Here is a 25831-nt window from a genome sequence, read left to right on the forward strand (position 1 = left end):
GGCGGAGAGAGAGGAAGGGAAGCAGGCTCCCTGCTGAGCAGAGAGCCCAATGCAGGGCTGAATCCCAGGACCCTGGGGTCACAACCTGAGCGGAAGGCAGAGGCTTTAACACACTGAGCCACCCAGGTGCCCCTAGAGCTATTTTAATCCTTTATGACTTGCTATTTTTTTTTTCAGGGCTTAGTTATTAATTAATGTTTACTTCTCTTTACCTCTGTAGACGTGTCTTAATATTACTGTAATATTTCTTATCTTTGGCAAGTTGGGATTTAGATAACTCTTAAGCTTTTAAAGAAAGTTGTTAATAGTAATTTAAGTTAGCAAATATCTCCTATATATTCCAAGTTGGGCACTTTAAAATTAATAAATATGTTTATTAATAAATATCTGTGTCAGTGTTCTAGGTACCAGAAAGAACTCTACCTATCACCTGGTTTTAGTTGCAAGAATCAAAAAATGTGTATAAAAGTCAGACCACAGTCACAGAGAAAATCTTTGTTGTATTCACATCTGACAGAGGATTTGTATCCAGAATATATAAAGAACTCTTGCAGCTAAATAATAAATAGATAAACCAAATTTTTTTAAGTGGAAGGGTAAGAAGAGTTGAATGGATAATTCACCAAAGATATGCAGATCCAAAAAAATCCCATAAGAAAATAGTTAACATTACTCGTCGACAGAGAAATGCGTATTAAAGCCACAGTGAAATACTACTACATACCCATTAGATTGGCTAACATTGAAAGGATGGACAATGTCAATTGTTGGCAAGGGTATGGAACAACTATAACGCCTATGTATATACAGCTAATAAATTCAACAAGTAAAACAATTGAGGTTATAAAAAGCTTAGCTGAATTTAATTATTTATTTTAAGCTTATTTCATGAACAAGTTCATGTAGTTAACAGGATAGATTTTATAGAATTGATGTAATTGAGTTGAACATTGTATTTTCTTTTTTCTTCTTTTTCAGTTAAAAGAGATGTTTCCAGGCTTTCGATTAGCACTTCCACCGAAACGCTGGTTCAAAGATAATTATAATGCTGACTTTTTAGAAGATAGACAACTAGGATTACAAGCATTTCTTCAGAATTTAGTAGCTCACAAAGACATTGCTAACTGGTATGTAACAAACTGAAACAACTTGTTTAAACTAAAGAATAAATATAGAACCGTAGTTATTCAAGCACAAAAATATGGGGTAGGAATATAATTACTTGTCCTCTCTAATAAGGTACTACTTGGAATTTTCTTGCTTTTTACCCATAAGAATTTTATTTGGCATTTGATTTGTATTAACCTTTTTAAAAAATCAGCAAAGTTAAAAATCTCTCAATGTAAAAAATATTAGGGGCTCCTGGGTGGCTCAGTTGGTTAAACGTCTGCCTTCGGCTCAGGTCATGATCTCCCAGTCCTGGGATCAAGACCCATGTTGGCTCCCTGCACAGTGAGGAGTCTGCTTGTCCCTCTCCCTCTTCTCTTCCCTGTGCCCCTCTGCCCATGCATGCTTATGCTCTCTTGCTCTCTCTCTCAAATAAATAAATGTATACACTCTTTGAAAATTTTTTTAAGTTAAAAATTCAGTGTACCATATGCTCAACCATGCAACTATACACTTGATTTTAGTATTTAGTATTTTTTTTAAGATTTTATTTATTTATTTGACAGATCACAAGTAGGCAGAGAGGCAGGCAGAGAGAGGAGGAAGCAGGCTTCCTGCTGGGCAGAGAGCCCGAGGTGGGGCTTGATCCCAGGATCCTGGGATCATGACCTGAGCCGAAGGCAAAGGCTTAACCCACTGAGCCACACAGGCCCCACACTATTTAGTGTTTTAACAGTTATTTTAAAAAGGGGCCCACATATTAGATTTTTCGTTAATATAACATTATATAATTTTGAAGGTAGTGTTCTTACATTTCTCCAAAATAATGCAAAAAGATGAAGATTGTGAAGTTGGGTCAAGGTATACAGAGGGTAAATTGTGAAAATAAAAACCATTAAAGAGGGAGATAAAGGATCTGTATGGTTTTTTGCTTCTGAAAATATTTATAAGACAATTGCTTTATGATTTATTATCAGTTGGGTGTCTGATTTTGGAATTTACATTATCAGATAAATTAGAAGTATTTTGATATAAGTAGAGAGCATTTACAAAGCAGCAATAGCATATTGTTTAACTGCCTATATCTATAACTATCTTTTTCACATAAGCAGTTTTTCACATAAGGATGAAACACCATCCTTTCTCACTTTTTCTCTCTTTTTTTCTCAGTCTGTCTTTTATGTATATCACCTTGTTTTATGCATAACACATGTGCCATGCATATACATCTTGTTTTCTAATGTGTGCTTCCCAAGCTTGATGGCTACTGCTTGAAATCTCTGCCAGTCCCCCTCATTTTCCTCTATGAAAGGATCTACAAGCTAAACCCCTTCTCTTAATTCCAGATTCATACATGTATTTGCCTCTTTGACAGCTCCTTCAGATATCTTAAAGTGACATCAAACCCAGCTAAAAACTTACTCTCCAGACTTCCCCAGTGTTCAGCAGCATTATTTACCCATAACCTGGGAGTCATCCTAGACACAAACCTGTCTATCCTTATCCCCTCCTTTACATTTTAAATATCACTCAAATCTGTCTACTTTTCTCCATTCCTGCCATTACCACCCTAGTCTAAGCAGGTATCTCTTACCTAAATTAGTGCAGAAGGTTTCCCTCTAATCTTCCTCATATACTCTTATTTCTGTAGTGCATTGGAGCCACAGTGATCTTTTTTAATGCAGTTGAAGTCATTTTTTCTGGTCCCTGCCTACCTGCCTGTCTCTCCAACTTCATATTTTATTATTCCTCCCTGACCTTGTTCTCTGTACTTCTGCTGTGTTGGTCTTTTAATTCTCCAGAATCACCTTGCTCCTTCGCCCCTTAGGACCTTCAAATATGTTGTTCCCTGGGAAGACAGTGTTACATACATACTTGCATACTAGACCACCCCACCCTGGTCTAGTGAATGCTTATATATCCTTCAGATTTCAGTTAAAGACTTCACTTCCTTAGGCTTTTCTGACCACCCCCTCACTTACCATCACCACCACCACCACTACCACCACCACCACCACCACCACCAAAGATCAGTTCTTTCTAGAATCTGTACCAGTCCTTCTCAACTGGTTCTGAGAGACAAATCTTAGTGGCTTAAGTGAGATATCTATTGTATGTATGAATTAACTTCTCACCTGTACTCTGGGATGGTACTAGCTATGTGCCAGTCTTAAGGGAATTCAGAAAATAGTCCCTCAAATCATTGTCCTTAGCATCTAATTCTCTCATGGAATCCCAGCTGAGAAAGGCTGGTTGGTACTTTAATCTCAGCATTTCAGTTTGTAACTATTTCTCTGATTATTTGATTGTGTTTCTCCTACCAGGTTGTAAGGTACATATGTAGTTGTAGGTCATGTGGCTGTTTTGCTCTCCATTCAATGTGCAGCACTTAACACAGTGCTAACACAAAGTGTGTGCCCAGCAAGTGTACCTCTTAAACAAACGGCTGGATATTTGTTATTGTATTATCTATAAGAAACAAGTTTGAAGCAAATATGACAAAATTTAGTGATTGTGTGTTCTACGTGCCGGGGACATGGGTACTCCCTACTTTCCAAAATTGTTACATCTCAAAAGAAATAAAAGGTTAGTGTTAATTCAGACATATAAAGCAGGAATAAAAGCCAGCAAACTCTAAAATCATAGAACCATTTGAAGAAAATATATATTAAACCATACAAAAAGAAGACCTTAGAGCTAAAAAGTCAACATACATATCTTATCCCCTTCTCTTCTCTTTTACTCTATAAACCTTTATGTCTTAGTATTAAAAATATTATTTTTATTCTATAAATGACTGTACTCTATGTAGTGAAATACAAAATGATATAAACCACATTAATTAATTGATTTTGTGATATCTTGATTTTTTAAATAGTGAAAGTGTATCTTAGTTTTGTCTTTTTTAAAAAAAAATTACGGGATCTCTGTCAAGGTTGACATACAAGTGACATTTGAGATCCTGTTGTTACTAAGACTGTACACTTTTGTTTTTTTAAGATTTACATATTTGAGGCTGGGAGGGGCAGAGGGAGAGAATCTCCAAGCAGACTCCCTGCTAAGTGTGGAGCAGGACATGAGGCTTGACCTTACCACCCATGAGATCATGACCTGAGCCAAAACCAGGAACAGGACACTCAACTGGCTGAGTCACCCAGGCACGCCCAAGACTGCATACTTTAGAACAGTGGTAATGGCCTTGTTCAACTTGTAAATAGGTGTTTCAGAGAAACAAAGATTTCTTGGCCAAATAAATTGGCCTAGAGTATTTAAAGTTCTAAGAAGTATTGCATTAAAGAATGTAGTGCTCCTCACGCTGTTTGCCTACTTGTTTTTGTCATGTTGCATCATCAAACATTTAAGGATTACTGTTAGATAAATTGAACTCAAAATGAAGTATTTATGCCTTGTTTATTCTGAGATAACCACTATCCTTTTTGTGGGTTTTGTGTACCATTATTTATTTCACAGTTTAAAAAGCTTCTTAATAAGCTTTTGTTTAAAGCTTGAGTGCAGGGAGGGGAAGACAAGTTATTTATCTTAAGCACTTAAGCACTTTCTCTTTGTCAACCCAAGAAGGATATGAAAGAACCTGAGGGTGTACTCATTGGTCTTAAAATTCATTTGAAGAAATTAGGCTTCCATATGAACAAAATAAGGGAGTTTATGAATGGCCACTTGGTATGACACAGGTTATTAAAGTAGAAGGAACTTAGAGAAGGGGAAGATTGGTCCTTTTTCAATGATGAAGCAATACTGTAGGAAGTAGAATTTGAGAACATTGAAGGCTAAATTAAAATTATGGGTAGGAAGATGAATATGAGCCAATAACCAATAATTAGGAAATATCTAGGAGGTCTAGGATTGCCAAGCAATCATTTATGAATTTCTTCTAAGGGAGAAAAGGAGAAAAGAGACAATCTCAACACATCTGTATGAAAATAGAAAACATTTAAGAATCAGTACTTAGGAGCTCCTGGGTGGTTCATTTGGTTTTAGCTCAGGTCATGATCTCAGAGTCCTGAGATCAAGCCCCCCGCCCCTCTGGGCTCCATGCTCAGCACAGAGTCTGCTTGAGACTCTCTCTCACGCTCTCCCCCTGACACTCACCTCCATGTGCACACTCACTCTCTCAAATAGGTAAATCTTAAGAAAAAGAATCACTACTTAAAACATCAATTAAAGTTACCTGCTGATATACCTATTAGCATCCTTTTAGAATTGTAATGGCAGCATGGAAAAACTACTTTACATGGTCAAGTAATTATTTGATACTAATTCTTTATAGATTTATAATTGCAGTCCTTTCACTTTCCTTTTTTATATCCTTAACACTTCACAACACAGTTCTTAACATTCATGTTGGCTAAGAGCTTGCCATTACACAACCAGCAGCTCTTAATATTATAACCTCTCTGATTGTAACAAAGCAGAAGTAAAAGTAAGAACTGAAAGGATACTAAGGATTGTTGGTCTGAAAGTTTTAAAATATTATTTTCAGATGCATTTAGAAAATACAAAGTAAGAAAACAATAAAAACTTAATATTTTCAAGATTTTATTAATTTTATCTGTTCCATTAATACTTATTTAGGTCTTAACTATATATAAGGTAACTATATATATTTTGTGTACATAGTACACAAAGGTGTGTTAGATACTGATCCTTTTTTCAAGAAAACTGAATAGGAGGAATATTCACCCAAAAAAACTATCGTGAATAGAGTTAGATCTCTTTCAGAGGAGGAAGAGAGAGAGAGAGAACTTTTGACTGGAGAATTAGAGAAGGCTTCTTAGAGGGTGATTTGAGCTGGATTTTAAAGAATTAATGATATTTGGACCAACAAAGAGAAGGTAGATACTCCCTCTTTATACTTCCTCTCTTATAAATGAGAGGGAGTATTGTATCAAAATGCAGAAGCAAGAAGGCACAGGTCCTATGCCAGCAGCATGTTAAGGCGAAGGATATCTAAAGATAAATGGAGGGGAAAAGTCTTCTGCACAATTTGGTTGTAGTTATTTACCATATATAGTTATTTATAAATTATTTATAAATTATAAATATAGTTATTTACTGGCTTATACTATCTTCTGCTACTTCAAAATTGTTGCATCATTTAATCAGCACAGCAAATTTTACTATTCTCTATTTTCAGAAACACTACACTAATATCCTGATTTACCGAGGTTTTTCTTCATTTTAATTCTTTTAAAATAGAGAAGTTAAATTACATATTTTTTTTCAAATTACCATCCATCTATAAGAACTTCAGTGACCAAAAAATTCATGTTTTAAATTCTATATGTGTTAAAAAAAATCAGGATGGATTTGCATCAACAGCAGTTCATAGTTTTAAAAAAAAGTATAGAAGAACTTACAGGAAGGAGCAATTGAAAAAACGTGATAATATTTATGCTTTAAAAAGCAAAAGTACTTGGGAGATAAAATAGCCATCTTCACATATTTGAAAAATTGTGATGGGAAGAAAGATTAATCAGATGATACTTAGATTTAAAATAGTATTTCTCCAACCCTAGTGTATCTTGTTAAAGTGAAGCCCTGAATCAGCAGGTCTGAGTGAAGATTCTGCATTTCTAACAGGTTTCTAGATGATGCTGATAATTCTGATCCAAGGACCTCATTTTTAATAGCAAGACTAACATGTAAAACTAGAAATAGTAAGTGAGAAATTAGAGGAAGACCCTATCAGTTCAGATAAGAAAGAATTACATATCATTTCAGGCTATCAAATATAAAAATACTCTGCTTTTTTTTGAGAAAGTGAGTTTCTCTTTACCTTAAGTATTTAAAAAGGCTAAATAAGCATCGGTGGTACTGAAGGGGGGATTATTAAGTGGGATATATTGGATTAGATGACTTCTTAGATCCCTTCTAGTTGTAAAATTCAGTAATTCTGGAATTCTGGAATAAGAATACTTAAACTATTTTTTTATTCATTTTCAACCTGAACTATGTTCTCACAGGAAGTTTTTTAAATGTGTTTAAGTTGTTTTTATATATAAAGATATTATTAAGAGAAATTACTCTTAGTATTTTTTATAATTATATATGCAAAGCTCATATAGTCCCAACTCATGAGAACCAACACTTTGCTAAGGTTGGTCAAGTGATTTTCACCACTAATGTTAGTTTGGTAAACATTCAGTTATGGATAGTTTTTTTAAATGCAGTAAAGCCAAATATTTTTTATTCAGATACATCTAAACTCTCATCTAATTAAATTGGGTGTCAGAGACCTTATGGAAAATTTAGTTTTTGGAGCTCAATAGTAAAATAATTTTAATCAGTTACTTACCTGATTTTAATCAATGTCTTCAATTGGAAGATGAGGTATTTGAGCTAAGTAGCTTCTGAAAGTTCCCTTTCAACTCTAGATTTCTCACTGTATTCTTTTCATTGTGCTTCCTCGTGAATCTTAAGGTCACACCATCAGAAGCAACCAGCTTTTGACTTTTTAACTCTTAAGACTTTTGGTCTTATTGCTATCCAAAGTTTACCTTCTTGGGAAAGTAGGAGTATCTGCTAAAACCTAAAATTCATCTCAAATTTGAGAATTGTAGTAGAGTGTTTATCTGCAACAGTGGATATAAATTTGTTCTGATGCTCTTAAATGCTCTTTAATGCAAAATAGTTGCATTAAATTTTTTTCTAATTGTATAACTCTTAGAAATAAGGTCCTTATTTGTGGAATACTTATTCTATAGTGTACTAATTGGTTTGAATATGGTCTATACAGTCCAGAAACATCATCTACCTTTTGGTGAAGCAAACAATACTTGATATTGATAAACAGACAATACTAATAATACAGTGTAATAAGTGCTGTGAAAGGGATCTGTTCACGGTGCCATGGTAATCCATAGAAGAATATTGAACTTAGGGACACCTGAGTGGTTCAGTTGGTTATGAGACTGATTTTGGCTCAGGTCATGATCTCAGAGTCATTAGATTGAGCCCCACATGAGGCATTGAGCTGGGTATGGACCCTGCTTGAGATTCTCTCTCTCTCTCCCCCCTCCTTCTACCTCTCACCACCAGGTCACACACCGGTTCATGCACCTGCCCGCTGATGCACTTGCTCCCTCGTGCACACACACATGTGCTTTCTCTCTCTCGGGGGATGGGGGGGGGCGAACCTAACATGGGTAGGAAAGGGGATCTAATCAGAAGAGACTCCATGAGGAGATAATAGATGAGCTGAGCCACAAAGAATAAGAACAAGTTAGCCAGATAGAGGTGGGAAGGATGGGCCGAGTTAATAGCAGCAAGCATGAGTAAAGGTATGGAGGCATGAAATAGTTATGAAGATGTACCATTTTAAGTGTCAGTTAGGAAAAACAGTTAAAACTGTAATGTAGGCAGGTGTTTTATGCCAGCACACAGATCTTTGCTTTGTTCCCTCTTGCTAGAGGAAGCATAGATGAGTTTTAACCTGGGTTTGACATAAAATGTTTGTTTTTGGAAGTACTCTGGATTAGAAGGAATAAAACTGAACATAGGGGCAAAAGTGGACTAGTAATTAGGCAAGAGATAATCAGGATCTAAACTGGTTCCCCATTACCCCAATATTCCAGCACAGGATTCTAAATGTGAGTGCTTCAGCCTCATACCCGGTCAGCCTACCTCCATTGTGACCCTCACTGTCACCAGCCTTGATCCCTGAGTCCTTATCTTCCAGGTTGTGTTTAATGTCAACTTTCTGTTACTTTCTTTTAGCTGGTAGAGTGTCCTGAAGAGAAATACTAACTGATAAAGCATTTCTATCTGAAATCCTTGAGGAATATTTTCATGCAGTAGGCTTTTTGTGCTTAATTTTATTTTGACAGAACTGGTATCTAGTATTTTTAGTTCTTTCATATCTTTAGTTCTTGACTGACCTTTTAATGAATTGTAGGCATTAGTTTTAAGGGTTTTTTTTTTCTTTTAAAATACACATTTCAAGATTAAGAGCACTTTTAGCTATTACTGGTTTAAAAAAATCAAATGTAAACATACATATTTATGAAAGAAAAAGAGTAAACTATAATAGTAAATAGAAGATGAAAGTGCACCAGATGAAATCATTTTCTAAGTTTAAAAATAGTAGAACTCTGACAGAAAACTTTTTTAGAGAATCAGAGGAAGAGAAAGTTACAGGGCAAATTTGCTCTGATAATAAAAAATGCTGAGGGATACCATCTGTGGTCTCCTTATCATCAGGCAAGCTAAGTCAACAACTGATCTCAATTTTAAAATAGAATTTTCCCAAACACACTGATCCCAGCGTCCTGGGATCGAGTCCCACATCGGGCTCCTTGCTCGGCAGGGAGCCTGCTTCTCCCTCTGCCTCTGCCTGCCTCTCTGTCTGCCTGTGCTCACTCTCTCTCCCTCTCTCTCTGACAAATAAATAAAGAGAATCTTTGAAAAAAAAAAAAAAACTATTCTAGGTTATAAAGGGCATAGAAAGATACAAAGTATTTCTTTACCTTTTAATTCCAGATTGTTGGATTTTTCTCTTAGATAGGTTTCTCTTTTTATCCTGTTTCTCTTTTATTATCATAGCCAAATGGAACCAAAAGTATTAAAGATTGAATATGGAGGAGAGATTGGGGGCTATATTGAACCTATTGGTGAACAAGGAGGAAAAAAGAGTAAGACTTTTTCTTAAAAACTGACTTCTAAGGAGGTGCCTGAGTGGCTCAGTCAGTTAAGCAGCTGCCTTTAGCTCAGGGCGTGATCCCGGGGTCCTGGGATCAAGCCCCGCATTGGGCTCCCTACTCCAGGAAGCCTGCTTCTCCCTCACACACTCCCCTTGCTTGTGTTCCCTCCCTCACTGTCTGTCTCTCTGTCAAATAAATAAATAAAATCTTTAAAAAAAAAAGACTTCCGGGGGTTAACAGGGTGGTGGGTATTAAGGAGGGCTCCTGTTGTGATATGCACTGGGTGCTATATGTAACTAATGAATCATTGAACACCACATCAAAAATGAATGATATACAGTGGCTAACTGAAAATAATAAAAAAAAATTTTTTTAAGTAAAAATTTCAATTCTCTGGGAGAAAAGTGATTTCTATTTAATTTATAGACCATTTAATAATAATAGAGTCTTTGGTATTTATATTTTATTTGAATTCACTTGATTTGTTTATAAATTATACATTGGTAATATGTAGGAAATCACTGAGCAGAACCATGGCACACAGAGGCAGTCAAATATTTATCAAATCTAAATAAAGTTCTCTAGTCAGTGGTTCTCAAGCATGGGTAAAGCTTTCCTTTTCTAGAAGGGGAAAAAAGGGTATCAGAATGTCTGTGAAAGAAATTGTTTTCTCAAATGCAACCATCTCCCAGAGATTCTTTTGTGACCCTCTCCTATGGGAATAGTATAAGCATACTGACTCTCTTCCTCTGCCACCTGAGTCCTGTTGAAACAGGAAATGTAGTGCATCCCTGAGAAAGTATTTTATAAATCAGAGTTGTATAGCCAGTTTCAAATTTCATTCTTATGTTACAGTTTAAAGAAGGTAGGGCGTGGAATATGACCTTGAACTATATTGGAAAAAAATCCATTGGATTTTGTTTGAGTAGCACACTAGTGAGCTATGTAGATCATAAAGATTTTTCTTTTTTTACTTAAGTATAATATAAAATAAATAGGTCATGAGGCAGTAATATAGATCATAAAGATGTTTAGGGAAGGCGAATGAAATAGAAAAGCCCCTCCAAAAAAGATTCCTATGGCTGGGTACATTGTCAATATCACTATTGATCTTGGGTTAAATTTCTACTATAAGTCAAAAATATAAAAAGTGATACATATATTCCCTTAACTACTTTTTCTTTCCTAGCAGCAGCATTTCAATAATTAGGGTAATTTGCAAACATAAAAACATTACTAAAGAATGAGGAAGTCTGGGTATAAACCTAAAAGAAAACAGTGTCTCACATTGGGTTATCATACTCTTGACTTATTAAAAAGAAAAAAAGACCCTTCTATAAACTTCTGTGTACTTTCCATATCAATCTTAAAGGCTGTTCTCAGGGTTTCATCCATACTTCTGACCTCTCAGTCCCCAAATCAGTTTATTTCCTCTGGCTCATTTTTTGCCTAATAGTTTGTTCTCTGACAATGGGTGGATGGAAATATAATAGCTAAACCAAAAAAATGTGTGGTTGTCCTGTTCTTCTCTGTGCTCTTAGACCAACTGCAGTATTCTAGAGGCCTTGGTTAAAGGAGATAGACAAGTTGAATGTTTTCTGAGGGAAGTGACCAACAAGAGGAGAGGATCCAAATGAACCAAAATATAACAGAAAAGAATTTAAAGGTAGAAAAAGGTACATATTCTGACTCAGAAGACATATTCAAGGTCTTGTTCTACCACTTGCACTTGTAACGTTGTAGGGGTCATTTTAACTCTCTGAACTTTGGTATCATTTGTAAAATGGGAAATGTAATGCCTGTCTTCACCTCACATGATTATTGTGAAAATTAAATGAAATAGGATATATGAAAGCCCTTTGTGAAATGTACTTTAAAAATGTTAGAAATGATAACTATGTGGGGTGATAGATACGTTAATTAGCTTGATTGTAGTTCACATTTCAAAATGTATACTTGAATCAAGTTGTACAACTTAAATATACGTACAATTTCTAACTGTCAGTTTTACCTCAGTAAAACTGGGGGGAAAATGTTGGCTCCATGAGTGCAGACCAATGTAGGCTTTAAGTATGCAATAAATTTTGTTACAGGATGAAAGAAAAGAGAATATTAGTGTATTAGTATTGCTTTAGGCGGAATATAAGTTTAGAGGAAATATAACACTTAAAATGTGCTTTTAGGGGTATCATGTGAAAGAGGACTTAGATTTGCCCTGAATGGCTCAAAAGCAGAATTAAGATTCTTGAGTAGAAGCTGCATGACAAAAAATTTCAGCTCAGTAAAAGAAATAATTCTGTATAATTTTCAGTATTTTTCAAACATATGATGGTTTATTCTAAGAGGTGGAACACTCCCTATTCCTGGAGGTGTTTAGGTATACTCTTGCTGAACACATGAAAAGGATAAAAAGCACACTATGGATTACATTTTTTAAAAATCAACTAGATCACATTTAAGATCCTTTCCATCTCTATTTCATGACTATGAATACTCAGGTTTTTTCTGTTTCCTTGAATCTGTGTTCTTTATGACCTGTATTGTCAAGATTTTATTGTCCACAGATTGAATTCTCTTTGTTCTGTCTTTGCAATCTTTTGGATTAATTTCTTAACACCATTTCTCTATATTAATTCACATTATTTTTACTTTTGGAAAGGTTTCCCTGTATATTCCATTTGTCTCTTCATGACCATCCACTGTCATCATCAACCCGTCTGACCCAATATAAAAACCCCAATGTACCATTCCCTTTTCAGCATAGGTTGACATCTATACAGAACCTCAAGATAATCATATTTTTATCCTTTTATACCTAAAAGTTTTAAGTCTCCGTACACGTTTTATCATGCAAACAGAGTTGCCTCTCAGTCCAAAATTGCTTTTAGAAAAGTGAGTATTTTTGTAATAAGGAAGTTAAATTTTCTTCCATTTTAACCTATTTCTGATAAATGAGAAAGATGACAATGCCCTGTTACAGTTGCCACTTGAACAGCACAGGTTTGAACTGCCTAAGATCTTCTTATACATGCATTTTATACAGCATAGCATTATGAATGTATTTTCCTTATGATTTGCTAAAAACATTAGCTTACTTTATTGTAAAAAATGAAGTATATAATAGAACATACAATATATGTATTAATTGACCATTTTTGTTATGGAGAAGGCTTCCAGTCAACAGTAGGCTATTAGAAGCTAACTTTTAGGAGAGTTAAAAGTTATATGCAGATTTTCAGCTGCACAGGGGGTCAGCACCCCTAACTCCTGTGTGGTTAAAGGGTCAACTGTATTTCATTATTTCAAAATTTGTGGTAATTCAGAAATGAGTTGTTCAGTATTTTTTTCTCTTAAACTTTTTAGGGAAAATAAGTAAATTGTGTAATAAACATGATTGCAAAATCTTTAACTTGTTTCAGAGAAAATACTTTTCTGTTACTTTATTTAGAAGCATCTCCTGACAATAAAACAAATGAAGTATAAATTAGAAATTATATTTCTGCATAACAGGATAATGACATTTTTAGAATAGTTTAAATTAATAATTTTGGAAGTAATCCTGTTTCTACTCATCATTTAGGTTGGTCTCCTATACCATTATTTTGACTTATACTTTATGTCCTGTAGGTTTTTGGGGGTTTTTTTGGTTTCTTTCTTAAAGATTTTATTTATTTATTTGACAGAGATCACAAGTAGGTGGAGAGGCAGGCAGAGAGAGAGGAGGAAGCAGGCTCCCCACTGAGCAGAGCACCGGATTACGGAGGGGGGTGGGGGTACTCTATCCCAGGACCCTGGGATCATGACCTGAGTTGAAGGCAGAGGACCCACTGAGCCACCCAGGCGCCCCTGTCCTGCAGTTTTTATGTAGCATGGATTTACAATCTCTGTGTTCATGAGATCTTAGAAAATGGCTTAAAATCTTTGCATCTTCTATAGATTTTATATTTGCGTTTGGTTTTTTGTGTGAAAACACATAACCAACTTGCTGCTTTTGGTATATCCACAAAACCAACTTGCTTAAAACACTGTATAGCTTCAAAGTAACTTTGCTTTCTGTTTTTTGTAAACTTATTTGTACCCCACCTTATTTTTTTTCCTCTGAAAAGCCTTGCAGTGAGAGAATTTCTTTGTCTGGATGATCCACCAGGTCCATTTGATAGCCTAGAAGAAAGCAGGGTAAGTGCCATATTATGTATCACATGGAAAGGGGAACAAATCATTCAGTACAATAACTACATTGTTTCCTGAATGGAATAGCAAACAGCAAAATATTATAATTTCAGACCATCGTTATTTAACACAGAAAACTTTTAATGTTTGAGTCAAAGATGTCTTTCATTGAAATACATGAACCTAGTTCAGTGAAAAAATAAAAGTTAAATACATGCCGTGCCATCAATGAAGCTCTAAAATTAAATCTTGGTTTTTTTCTCCTTTTACTGTTTGGAAAAAAAAATCATCTGGAAATTTATTTTACTACATTTAAAAATGCTTTTTCTGTGCTGAGTTTTCTCCCATCTAAATATCAAAGTAAAGAGCCTACAATTAAAATCAGTTAAAACTTACCTTCAGAAGTAAATGTTATTGTCTTGTTATCAATTCAACTCAAGCTTGATGCTCCTCAAATTACGCTAATTGACGTATTAGAGTGGCCTATTTCTTGAAGCAGTTGGCTAGATTCACAAAACAGATTTGGTAATAATAAGTAGGATTTTATGCAAGTTTCCCTCACCCCCAAATGTTCAATTGCATTTAAATGGAACAGATTTAATTGGTAGATTTGTAATGTTTTCAGTTAAACTGAATCTGTTCTTTGTATTAGAGTAAATGCCATAGCTTTTTGGAAACAGCCTTATTGAAGTAAAAATTTCATCCATAAAATTAGCTATTTACTGTTCCATTGTAAAAGTACAAATTAATAATTTTTAGTAAATTTACAGAACTGTGCTACCATCACCATAATTCAGTTTTAGAAGTTCCCATCATGTTGAAAAAAATTCCTGCCAGCCACTTTGCAATCAGTCCAACATTCCCAGCACCAGACAACTACTAATCTGCTTTCAGTTTCTACAAATTTGCCTTTTCTGGTTGTTTTCTATAAATAGAGTCATTTTGTGCGTGTGTGTGTGTGTGTGTTTGTGATCAGTGTTCAGTGTACATAATATTTTACAAATACAGTATGCATAACAGTATACGTTATATAATCTTTATATCTACTTTCTTTCACTTAGCATCATGTTTTTTTGTGTTTTTTTTTTTTTTAAAGATTTTATTTATTTATTTGACAGACAGAGATCACAAGTAGGCAGAGAGGCAGGCAGAGAGAGAGAGGAGGAAGCAGGCTCTCCGCGGAGCAGACAGCCCGATGCGGGGCTTGATCCCAGGACCCTGGGATCATGACCTGAGCCTAAGGCAGAGGCTTTAACCCACTGAGCCACCCAGGCGCCCCTAGCATCATGTTTTTGAGGGTCAACCATTCATATTCTATAAATACAGAAGCAATACTTTTTGTTGCTGAATGGTTTTTCATTCTTTGCATATACCACACTTCTTTTATTCAGTCACCAGTTGGACATTTGAATAGTTTCCAGTTATGTGCTATTTGAATAATACTGCTGTGAACAGTCTCATAGAGGATTTGTGTGGACATTTGTCTTTATTTCTTTTGGATTGATCCCTAGAAATGGAACATTTGCTTATATGGCAAATTATGTTTTAACTTTTTAAACTTACAAACTGTTTTCTGAAGTAGCTATACCATTTTACATTCCCACCACAAGTGTATGAGAATTTCACTTTATCCATGTCCTCATAAATGTGATTTATCTGTCTTTTGGAGTATAGCCATTCTTGTGGGTATGTAATGGTATTGTGCTATAGTTATAATTTGCATTTCCCTAATTTTTTATGTTGGTCACTTTTTTTTTAATATGTTGATCACTTTTTCATGTGTTTTTTAGCCATTTATGTTTCATGAGTTGGTATTTATGTCTTTTGCCTTTTTTTGTATGTTTAGCTGTTATATTGAGTTGTAAGACTTCTTTATTTTGGATAGAAGTCCCTTTATCAGATACCTGATTTGCAGATATTTTCTCCTGATCTCTGTGTGTCTTTTCATCTTCTTAATGGTATCTTTTGAAGTACTAATGTCTTTAATTTTAATGAAGTTTATTTTCTCACCTTTTTTTTTTTATGGCTTATGATGTTGTACCATTAAGAACTCTTCACCCAGAGGTGCCTGGCTGTCTGAATCAGTAGAGCATCCAAGTCTTGATCTCAGGTCATGAGTTCAAGTTCCATGTTGGGTGTGGAACCCACTTTTTAAAAAAAAGAATTCCACCTAATACAAGTTAACAAAAGTTTTCTCCATTTTTTTTTCTAGGAGTTTTATAGTTTCTTACATTTAGCCTATAATCCATTCTGACCTGATAGATATTTATAACATATGAGATAAGGGTTTTAAGTTCCTACAGATACCTAATTATGCCAGTACACTTTTTGTGTTGGTACCTTTATCAAAAATCAAATAAACATAAAGGAATGAATTTGTTTCTGGACTCTTAATTCTCTTCCATTAACCCAGTTACCTATCCTTATGCCAGTACCATACAGTCTTGTTTATTATAGCTTTTTATGGTTACTGTTTACATAGGTTTTTTTTTGTTTTTTGGTTTTTTTTTGGTTTTTTATTGCTTTCAGTTTGTGTCTTTCAATCTAAGGTCTGTCTCTTGTATATAACAATATAACATATAGTTGGGTTTTGGTCTTTTGTTTAATCTAACTCTTTATCTTTTACGTCTGCCATTTGCAATTATTTTTAATTTTTATTTATTTATTTGACAGAGATCACAAGTAGGCAGAGAGGCAGGCAGAGAGAGAGAGAGGAGGAAGCGGGCTCCCTGCTTGAGCAGAGAGCCTGATGCTGGGCTCGATCCCAGGACCCTGAGATCATGACCTGAGCCGAAGGCAGAGGCTTTAACCCACTGAGCCACCCAGGTGCCCCTGCAATTTGCTTTTTTATCTGTCTCATCTGTTTTGGTCTTCTTCATCCTTTACTGCCTACTATTATGTGAAATACACTCTTTTATATGGCAGTTTGATTACTCTATAGAAATTTTTACTTTTTTATTTTTTAATGGTTGTTCTAGGTATTACAGTATACATCTTAACAGCCTACTTCAGAGAAGTAGTTAATTTCAGGGAATCATAAACTTATTTCCAGTACATCTTTTTGTCCCCTCTCCTTGATATTGCTGTAATTACATATTTTTTTTAAGTAAGCTCTGGGCCCAGCATGGGGCTCGAACTCACAACCCTGAGATCAAGAGTCACATGCACCACTGACTGAACCAGTCAGACACCCCTATTATTTATTACATATTTTAAATCTGTGTGTCATAAACCCAGTATAATAATTATTTCTTTATATAGTCTTTTCTCTTATAAAGAAATTAAGAGAAGAAATGAGAAAAATATGTTACAGACTTTTATAGTTGTCCATATATTTACTATTTACAGCCCTGTGGCATTTTGTTTGGAATGATTGTACATTCATTGATTAATTTTGAAGAGCAAAGTCATTATAGAATTCATTCCTTGCTGTGGATTGGTATTATCATCTAGTATCACATTCTTTCAGCTTCAAGGCTTTCCTTCCCTTAGTACTTTTTGTAAGGCAGGTCTGACTGCAGCAAATTCTCAGCCTTTGTTTATTTGGGGAAGTTCATTATGAAGGCTAATTTTATTGATGGTTTTCCTTCTTTCACTACTTTGAATCATTCCTTTGTTTTCTGGCTTCCATTGTTTCTGAGGAAAAATCAGCCTTTAATTATATTGTTCTCATGGACATGATGAGACATTCTGCCCTTGCTACTTTCAAGATTTTTTTCTTTGACTTTCAGCAGTTTGATTATGATAGATCAAGGTGTTTATCAAAATTTGGCTTCATTGAGCTTCTTGGATTTAGTAGATTAGTGTTCTACATCACACTTAGGAAGTGGTTGGCCATTATTTCTTCAAATAATTTTTCAGTCCTTTCCTCTTACCCTTCTCCTTCTGGGATTCCCATTAGCCATATATTTGTATACTTCTCATTGTACTACATGTTTCTGAAGTGTTGTTCATTTTATTTCCAATCATTTTTCCTCTGTTCTTCAGGCTGAATAATTTCTGTTAATCTATGTTCAAGCTCACTGACTCATTTTTCTGTCATTTGAAATCTGCCATTGAACTCCTCTTGTTAATTTTTCACTTCAGCTATCATGCTTTTCAACTCTAGCATTTCTATTTGCTTTTACGTTATAATAATTCTGTTTCTTTATTGAGTCCATACTGTGATGATTAATTACTGTGGCTTTATAATTTCTGTAACTGGCAAGACAAGATTTCCCTTCCTAGTTCTTCTTCAAAATTGACCATTTGTTTTTCTCTATGAATTTTAGAACCAACTTGTGAGTTTCATAAAAGATCCTTGGGACATTTTATTTGGAATTATTGTACATTTATTGATTAATTTTGAAGAACAGAGTCATTATAGAATTCAGTCTTCCTATCAATAAGATCATTGCTTTAAGTCTTGTTTAAAAGTCTTCAATAAAGGTTAAATTTTTTCCTTGGGGCACCTGGGTGGCTCAGTGGGTTAGAGCCTCATCCTTCGGCTCTGGTCGTGATCTCAGGGTCCTGGGATCAAGCCCCGCATCGGGCTCTCTGCTCAGCAGTGAGCCTGCTTCCTCCCCTCTCTCTCTCTGCCTGCCTCTCTGCCTACTTGTGATCTGTCAAATAAATAAATCTTTAAAAAAAAAAAAAGGTTAAATTTTTTCCTAAAACTTCTAGGGAAAGCTGTAGATTTATTATTTGGGGTTATTTTTTTTAATCATAATCGGTATTTTTATTATTTTTTAAAGATTTTACTTATTTGACAGAGAGCACCCAAGAAGGGGAGCAGCAGGAAGAGAAAGAAGTAGCATCCCCACTGAGCAGGGAGCCCAGTGGGGATCTCCATCCCAGGACTGCAGTATCATGACCTGAGCCAAAGGCAGACCATCAACAACTGAGCCACCCAGGCACCCCTACTATATTCTAATTTATTACTGTTGTATTACTGTTTTCTATATATTTTATATGTTATACTTTGGTGAAAACTCTCATTAGTTTGTAGATCCTTTTAAATCTTCTGTATAGATAATCATATCCCCTGAAATACTACAGTTATAATTTTTCTGTTTTAATCCTTAATACTTTTCATTCTGTTTTCATAATTTTTTGTGCTACCTGGGATCTTTAGAGTAAATAGAAGTAGTTATGGCAAACATCCTTTTCCTCTGTTTCTAACTTTAAAGGAAATGATTCTGTGTTTCACCTGTAGGACAACCTGAGTCTGATATTTTCTTTAGTTTGTTTAGTAGTTGTATGGGTAGATTTTTAACAACTGATTACGTTTCTTTAATGAATACCGTTTATTCAGATTGTGTGCTTTTTTTAGGGCTCAATTTTGGTGTATTTTAAGAAAATTGGGCAATTCGTACAGATTTTAAAATACATTGATGTAAGGCATTTTCTCTGATTTTTAAAAATCTCTTAACATATCTTTAATTACCAAAAGTAGTATATTGAATTCACTCATAATGGTTGGTTGTTAAAAAAATTTTTTGGAATTCTATAGTTGAAATATCCCTAATGAATCATTCCTTTTATTATTAGGTAGTGACTCTTTTTGTGCCTAATGTTTACCACTTGAAACGTATTGCTCTGAGATTAATAAAGCTACACTTTTTGTAGGGAAGAAAGAGCAGATTTGCCTGTTGCCTGATAAGTATTTTTCTATCTTTATATAAAATGTGTTTCTTGGGGCACCTGGGTCGTTCAGTCAGTTAAGAGTCTGCCATCGGCTCAGGTCATGATATCTGGGTCCTGGGATTGAGTCCCATGTTAGATCTCTACTCAGCGGGGAGTCTGCTTCTCCCTCTGTACGCTCCCTCCCTCTCTCTCTCTCTTTCTCAAATAAATAAATAATCTTAAAAAAAAAAAGTGTGTTTCTTGTCAGCATCATAGAGGTATTTTTGGTTTTTGAAACAAACAGAAGAATCTGTTTTTTAAATGGCAAGTTTATTGTGATGTGTCCAGTAATTACCAATATGTATGTATGTATTTCTGCCATTTTATTTTGTGCCTTTTATTTACCTTTTTCTCCTTTCCTTTCTTTTATATAGTTAATGAGTTTTCTTTCCTCCCTTTTTCCTTCTACTCCTGGCTTCTAAGCTCTATATTCACTTTTATTTAATGGCCATATATTGTTTTCATCAAATAATTTAGAACCAAGTTGTTTACAGCCTCCCCAAAGTGAGCCAGTGCTTCCTTTAATTACCTGCATACTGGCACTTCCTTTCCTCACCATTCTAAGTTCTTTTGTCTCACTTTTTCCACTGGGGCTCAGTTAATTGCTCTTAAAATACACCATTTAATAGCTCTTTCAGTGAATGTGTGTTGGAAATATTTAGATCTTTAATGTCTGAAATTTTTTAAATCTTTCTTTCATTCTTGAAGTATGATTTAACTGGGCCTAGAATTTCACCTTGATAGTCCTTCTCAGTTCTTTGAGGTCTTTTCCCCTGCCTTTGCTGTAGACCACTGCTGTGAAATATCTATTTTCAGTTCATTGTTGTCCCTTTCTAGTAAACTCTTTTTTCTCCCTAGTGTTTTAGAGACTTTCTCTTTGATTTTAACATTTGCAGTTTTACCATCTTATGTGTGGGTGGTGTTTATTTTTTTCTTCCTTGGGATGTATTATTCTTCCCAAGTCTGAAAATGCTACTATTTAATCAGTTCTGAAAATTTTTTGCTGTTTTCTCACTGAGTATTGCTTCTCCTCATTCTCTCTGTTCTCTATTTTAGGCCAGTTTATAAATATGTGTGTTATTTTCTTTTTCCATCTGTCTTAACCTTTCATGTTATATCTCCATCTTCCTGTGCTTCATTCTTCAATGAATAAATTCTGTAATTTTCTTAGTTCTAGCTTCCAGTTTATTGTCTTCAGATAGGATTATTCTACTGTTTGATACTTCCATTAAGATCTTAATAATATTGGGATGCCTGGGTGGCACAGTGGGTTGGGCCTCTGCCTTTGACTCAGGTCATGATCTCAGAGTCCTGGGATCGAGTCCCACATCAGGATCTCTACTCGGCAGGGTGCCTGCTTCCTCCTTTCTCTCTGCCGGCTTCTCTGCCTACTTGTGATCTCTCTCTGTCAAATAAAATCTTTAAAAAAAAAAATTTAATAATATTGACTATACTTGTCATGTCTTGACATTCTATTGTTTTGTCTCAGGTATACCTGATTTTTTTTAATAGTGGCTTTTAAAAAATATTTTCTAGTCATTTTACATGTTCATCTCTTATGGTCTTTATCTCATAATATGCTATCTGAAGTTTATGGAATTCTAATCCTCTTTTCAGTGGATGATATCCAAGTGTGTTTTGTAATTTAGGTTAAAAAGTTGCCTTGATTAGAACCTTGTCCCCAGGAACACTGAACAGCCAAACTTGAGGGTATATCCTTCCATAGAAATTTGTTTTATTCTGCAGGTATACCTTGAGTATCATTGATCCTGGACCAGTTTTTATGCTAATATCAAAGCTTGGGTATTTCTGACTGATTGTGAACAGTATAAATTCAAACCAAAATCCACATGAGGCATTGGCCCGTAGTTACGGATTCTTCATATAGAGATCTCCCACATAGAGGTCAAGATGAGACACACAATCTTCCTTGATGTATTCCAGTTTTGATGAGTGACTTTTATTAATGACTTTGCTCTTTAGAGTCCTTACTTTATTCCTAAGTATCTGGTTTTTTGTCACTAGCCCTTAAAACGTGCCTGATTCATCTCTTATCCCATCTTGATGTTTAAAGTTCAAAGTTACCAAAAGCAACCTCTCCTCACTCCTTTTTCACCCATTACCAAAGCTATGTTAGTGCAGATCCTGGTGGTACTTGTTTTCATTTCTCTTTGTTTTTGTTCCCAGAGACTTGCCTCTGTTTCTTGCCCACATAGCTATTTTAAAAAGTTGGATTTTTAGCTAGGTATTTTATAGCCAGAAGCCTTAGTTTATCTGGTCACCCATACTATTATCTGTGGAAGTGATGTGTGGTTCATTTATTTTGTTTTTTTTCTGTGTTCCTATGTTCTATTTGCATGATTGTTGAACACTGTTCAGTTTTTCTCATATGTGACTATACCCAGATCTTTAAATATGGGTATGTTTATAACGTTCATCTTATGTCATTAGGTAAAAATAAGCCACAGACTGATATATATTAAATACTTCCATCTATATAAAGATAAATATTTGAGAAGCTGAAAATAATTCAGTTGGGTGGAACATGGGTTATGTAGAAGACCAGAGGAAAGGAAAGGTAAATACATCAAGCTATGAAGTTGGGGTAAAAGGGATATGTCACATCATAAGGTACTTCATTTGCCTACATATATTTGGCCTTATTATTTAGGCAGTATTAAATCATAGGTAACATGATCAAATGTGTTTTTAAGAAAGTCCACTGTATGGCGACTAACATAACACAATTTAAAAAAAAAAAAAGAAAAGGAAGAAAGCCAGCTTATATCGCCAAAGTAAACATAGGTGAGCCAATTAGTTTACTGGTGTTGTAGTTTGGTTAAGAACTGAAAACTGTAGAAATGAGAAAAAAATGACAAAAACATAAGAAGTGTTGATGAGGCAGTAGGGAATGAGGGTAAGGGAAAGGTAGAGAGACTGGGTTATCTTTGGGCCATAGAAATTAGGGGACTGGAGTGATCTAAGATGCCTGCTTGATGACTTAAATGATGAGATGGTAGAATAGATACTCCCTTGTGAATGCTATTTGACTTGCCATTGGTACATCTAGTTGAAGAGGACCAGCAGATATATGAATGATGTCTGTGCACTCAGGAAATGTTGAGGGCTGGAGATTAATAACAACAACAAGCCCATTAGACGTTGATAGCATATAGTGGAGATGAGAGCTGAAGTCTTAACAGTAAATGCAATTGCCCAGGAATGACATATAGAACAAGAGAATACATAACCAAAGGCAAAACTCTGATGAATGCCCACATGCAAAGAACAGATAAAAAGCTAAGAAGTAGCTGTCCAAGTTAAGAAGCAAACCATAAAGTTTCATGGAGGCCAATGAAAGAGATTCCATTAAATTTAAAAAAAAAAATTAAATCAATAGTGACATGCAGTGAAGTCATTAAAACAACACTTTGGATTTGACAATTAGAAGGTCATTGTTTGCCTTTCCTTGGGCATAGTTGGTAGAGAAAAAGAGAATGAAACTCCTCTAATTAAATGATTTTAGAAGTAAATGGGGGGCTAAATTTGGGTGATAAAAACCTTTTGTGATAAATTGTTTCATTTTGAAAGGAAGGAGGTGAGTTAATAGCTAGATAGACTCATGATTAAGAGAGAGGTGATGATTTTTCTTTATAGAGAAATTTTTAGGACTTGCTTAATGAACTTCAGTCAAGTTTATTAAGGAGATTTAGGGTCCAAGAAGGGGAAAGTTGAAAATTTAAGACAAAGTGTATGTGGTTGAACACGCTTCCAGAGGAGGAAGAGTAAGTAGATAAGATAGAGAGTCTCCTGTTCTTAAGGAAAAGAACAGGATGTGAAGGTAGCTGGGATTCAGGGAGTCAGTGGGTTTTTTTTCCCCCTGATACAGTAATCAAGATCATCTGCTGGGTTTGGAATCAGCAATAGTAACGCATTGTAGGGGACTTACGAGGGGTGAAGTTCTGAAACAGTCAGAGAGAAGACAGGACAGGGAGTGATAGATAACTAGGAATAATTAAAAGAATTGATCAGTAACACCGAAAGCCTCACCAAAATAAGTGACCCACATTTTTTCATGACATCATTTTTTATGGTAGAACGATTTTGTTTGTTTTAATCTTTATTTCAGCAGTGTTTAGTATCCTGGGTATGAAGGATAACATGTCAATTTTGAATGAATCTGGGAAAAGGAGAAGCAAGAGAAAAACAACGTTGAAAAAAGAACCCAACATTGTTTTGGTGGTGTGGAGGAGGTTGTTACAATAGTATTGCTGCTAAGCTAATACGAATGAATAGTCAGTTTTTCAAAGAAGTATATTCATCTAGGACTAGGCAAAAATAGATGGAGAACAGAAGCTTAAAACTTGGTCATTTTTTCCCACAGGTCTACTCTATAGGGTTATCACATACTCATTTCAAGCCCTGTGGCTTACTGATTAACAATTCTCCAGAAAGGGGACCTGTAGTTAGAAGTCCTGCTGGTAGGTGGCAGATAGCAAGATAGCAGAGACTGAAAAAGATGAGGAAAGGGAACAAATTGTTGGGGCTGCTTACATATTATTTTGATTATGTTCTTTAACTCCTCAAATAAATGCTCTTGAGGAAGATACTACATAAGTAATTTTTTTCTGAATTTTTCATTTGTTTTTAAGGCTTTCTGTGAAACTTTAGAAGAGACAAACTACCGTTTTCAAAAAGAACTACTTGAAAAACAAAAAGAGGTGGAATCACTGAAGAAACTGCTGCATGAAAAGCAACTTCATATAGAAACTCTAGAGAGCAGAATCAGGTGTATTGTGATATTTACATTTTTAGCCTTACTCATTAAATTCTTAATACTCTGGGCTAAATGCCCTTTGTATTTTAGTATGATTTAGGAAATTTCTGATTCCAGAAGTCTTAGACTCTTGGTGTAATTTCTTATAGATTGGGAAAATTGCCTTTTGATCAATTATTTAGGAGGTTGAACATTTGAAGGATGGGAAACATCAGAAATACAAGTCTCTAGCTGTTCAAGATAAACATTATTCATTTTAACCTGTTTAATTTCTACCAACTTTTCACATATGAAAGTTGTAGTTTGTGTTCTTGTCAGCATATTTAATTGACATTAAAATCATTTTACATTAATTATAAATACTAGTTTCTCTGTTGACTCCCAGAGTCAGCAGTCTATTAGCTATATTAAGAATAGCTAAAGACTAATAAAGTTATGTGTATTTACAAAAATAAACTAATACATACTTTATTTGTAGAAAATAACTTGTTGCTCTAATTTACTTTCAGAACATTGTCTTTAGAACCTGAAGAGTCATTGCACGCATCAGAAACAGAAGATGGACACATCCCAAAGGTGGAGCCCTCCTCACTTGAGGTTGATCAAGATGTTTTGCATGAGGAATCTAGGTAAATAATATTTGGCTTATTATAGCCTAATTATCTGATTAATTAGAGGGAAATAGTAATACTCTATCAAGTTTTTTTTTAATGAACTCAGTGTTATTAAATCATGAATCTGCTGAGCAAATATAAAGACTATTCGATATTCTAGGCTGTCCCTAAAAATGAATCTTTGGCATCTAGGCTGCAAATTATTACTTACTTTGAAGATATGTCTAAATTACCTATTCAGTTAATTCATTAATTTTATTAAGCTTAACAAATTAATCTCCCTCAGGCTTTTCCCATTCAAAAAGTGGGATACTATAATAGCAACAAGCCTGCCTACCTAACAGGAATGATGAAGATAGTATATTTGAAAGCACATAGAATATTTATTACTTACAAATCCAAAGTCATTATAAATACTTTAGTGGTAGCAGCTAAGCTGTAATTATGAGAACAAATTTGTGTTGGTAAAGGTCATTATAAATTGGATTTTTAGTGATAAATGGTAGTTGGGAGAGCTGAAAGACTCAAAAATATATCTCCATAGATGTTGTCTGGTAATAACAACTTAAAAATATAAAATTTATTGGGGCACCTGGGTGGCTCAGTCCATTAAGCGGCTGCTCTTGGCTCAGGTCATGATCCCAGAGTCCTGGAATCAAGCCCCACATTGGGCTCCCTGCCTAGTGGGGAGCCTGCTTCTTTTCTCCCCCTCCAACTACCCCTGCTTGTGGTCTCTCTCTCTCTCTCTCTCTCTCTCTCTCTCTCTGTCAAATAAATAAATAAAATTGTTAAATATATATATGTATATGTATATGTGTGTGTGTGTGTAATTTCTGATC

General features: G+C 34.9%; 1 protein-coding gene across 2 annotated transcripts in view; it reads left to right on the top strand.

Annotated features, from left to right (window-relative positions):
- Window positions 1-25831, top strand: part of SNX16 (sorting nexin 16) — a 40344-nt gene that overhangs the window by 13221 nt on the left and 1292 nt on the right. For both annotated transcript variants that reach the window (XM_044245385.1, XM_044245386.1), the window contains 4 exons: window positions 979-1127; window positions 13874-13943; window positions 24254-24390; window positions 24888-25007. In XM_044245385.1, the coding sequence (XP_044101320.1) occupies window positions 979-1127; window positions 13874-13943; window positions 24254-24390; window positions 24888-25007 (476 nt within the window). The remainder of the gene's footprint in view (window positions 1-978; window positions 1128-13873; window positions 13944-24253; window positions 24391-24887; window positions 25008-25831) is intronic.

The sequence above is a fragment of the Neovison vison genome, chromosome 4 (genome assembly GCF_020171115.1).
Source record: "Neovison vison isolate M4711 chromosome 4, ASM_NN_V1, whole genome shotgun sequence".
Classification (NCBI taxonomy): Eukaryota; Metazoa; Chordata; class Mammalia; order Carnivora; family Mustelidae; genus Neogale; species Neogale vison.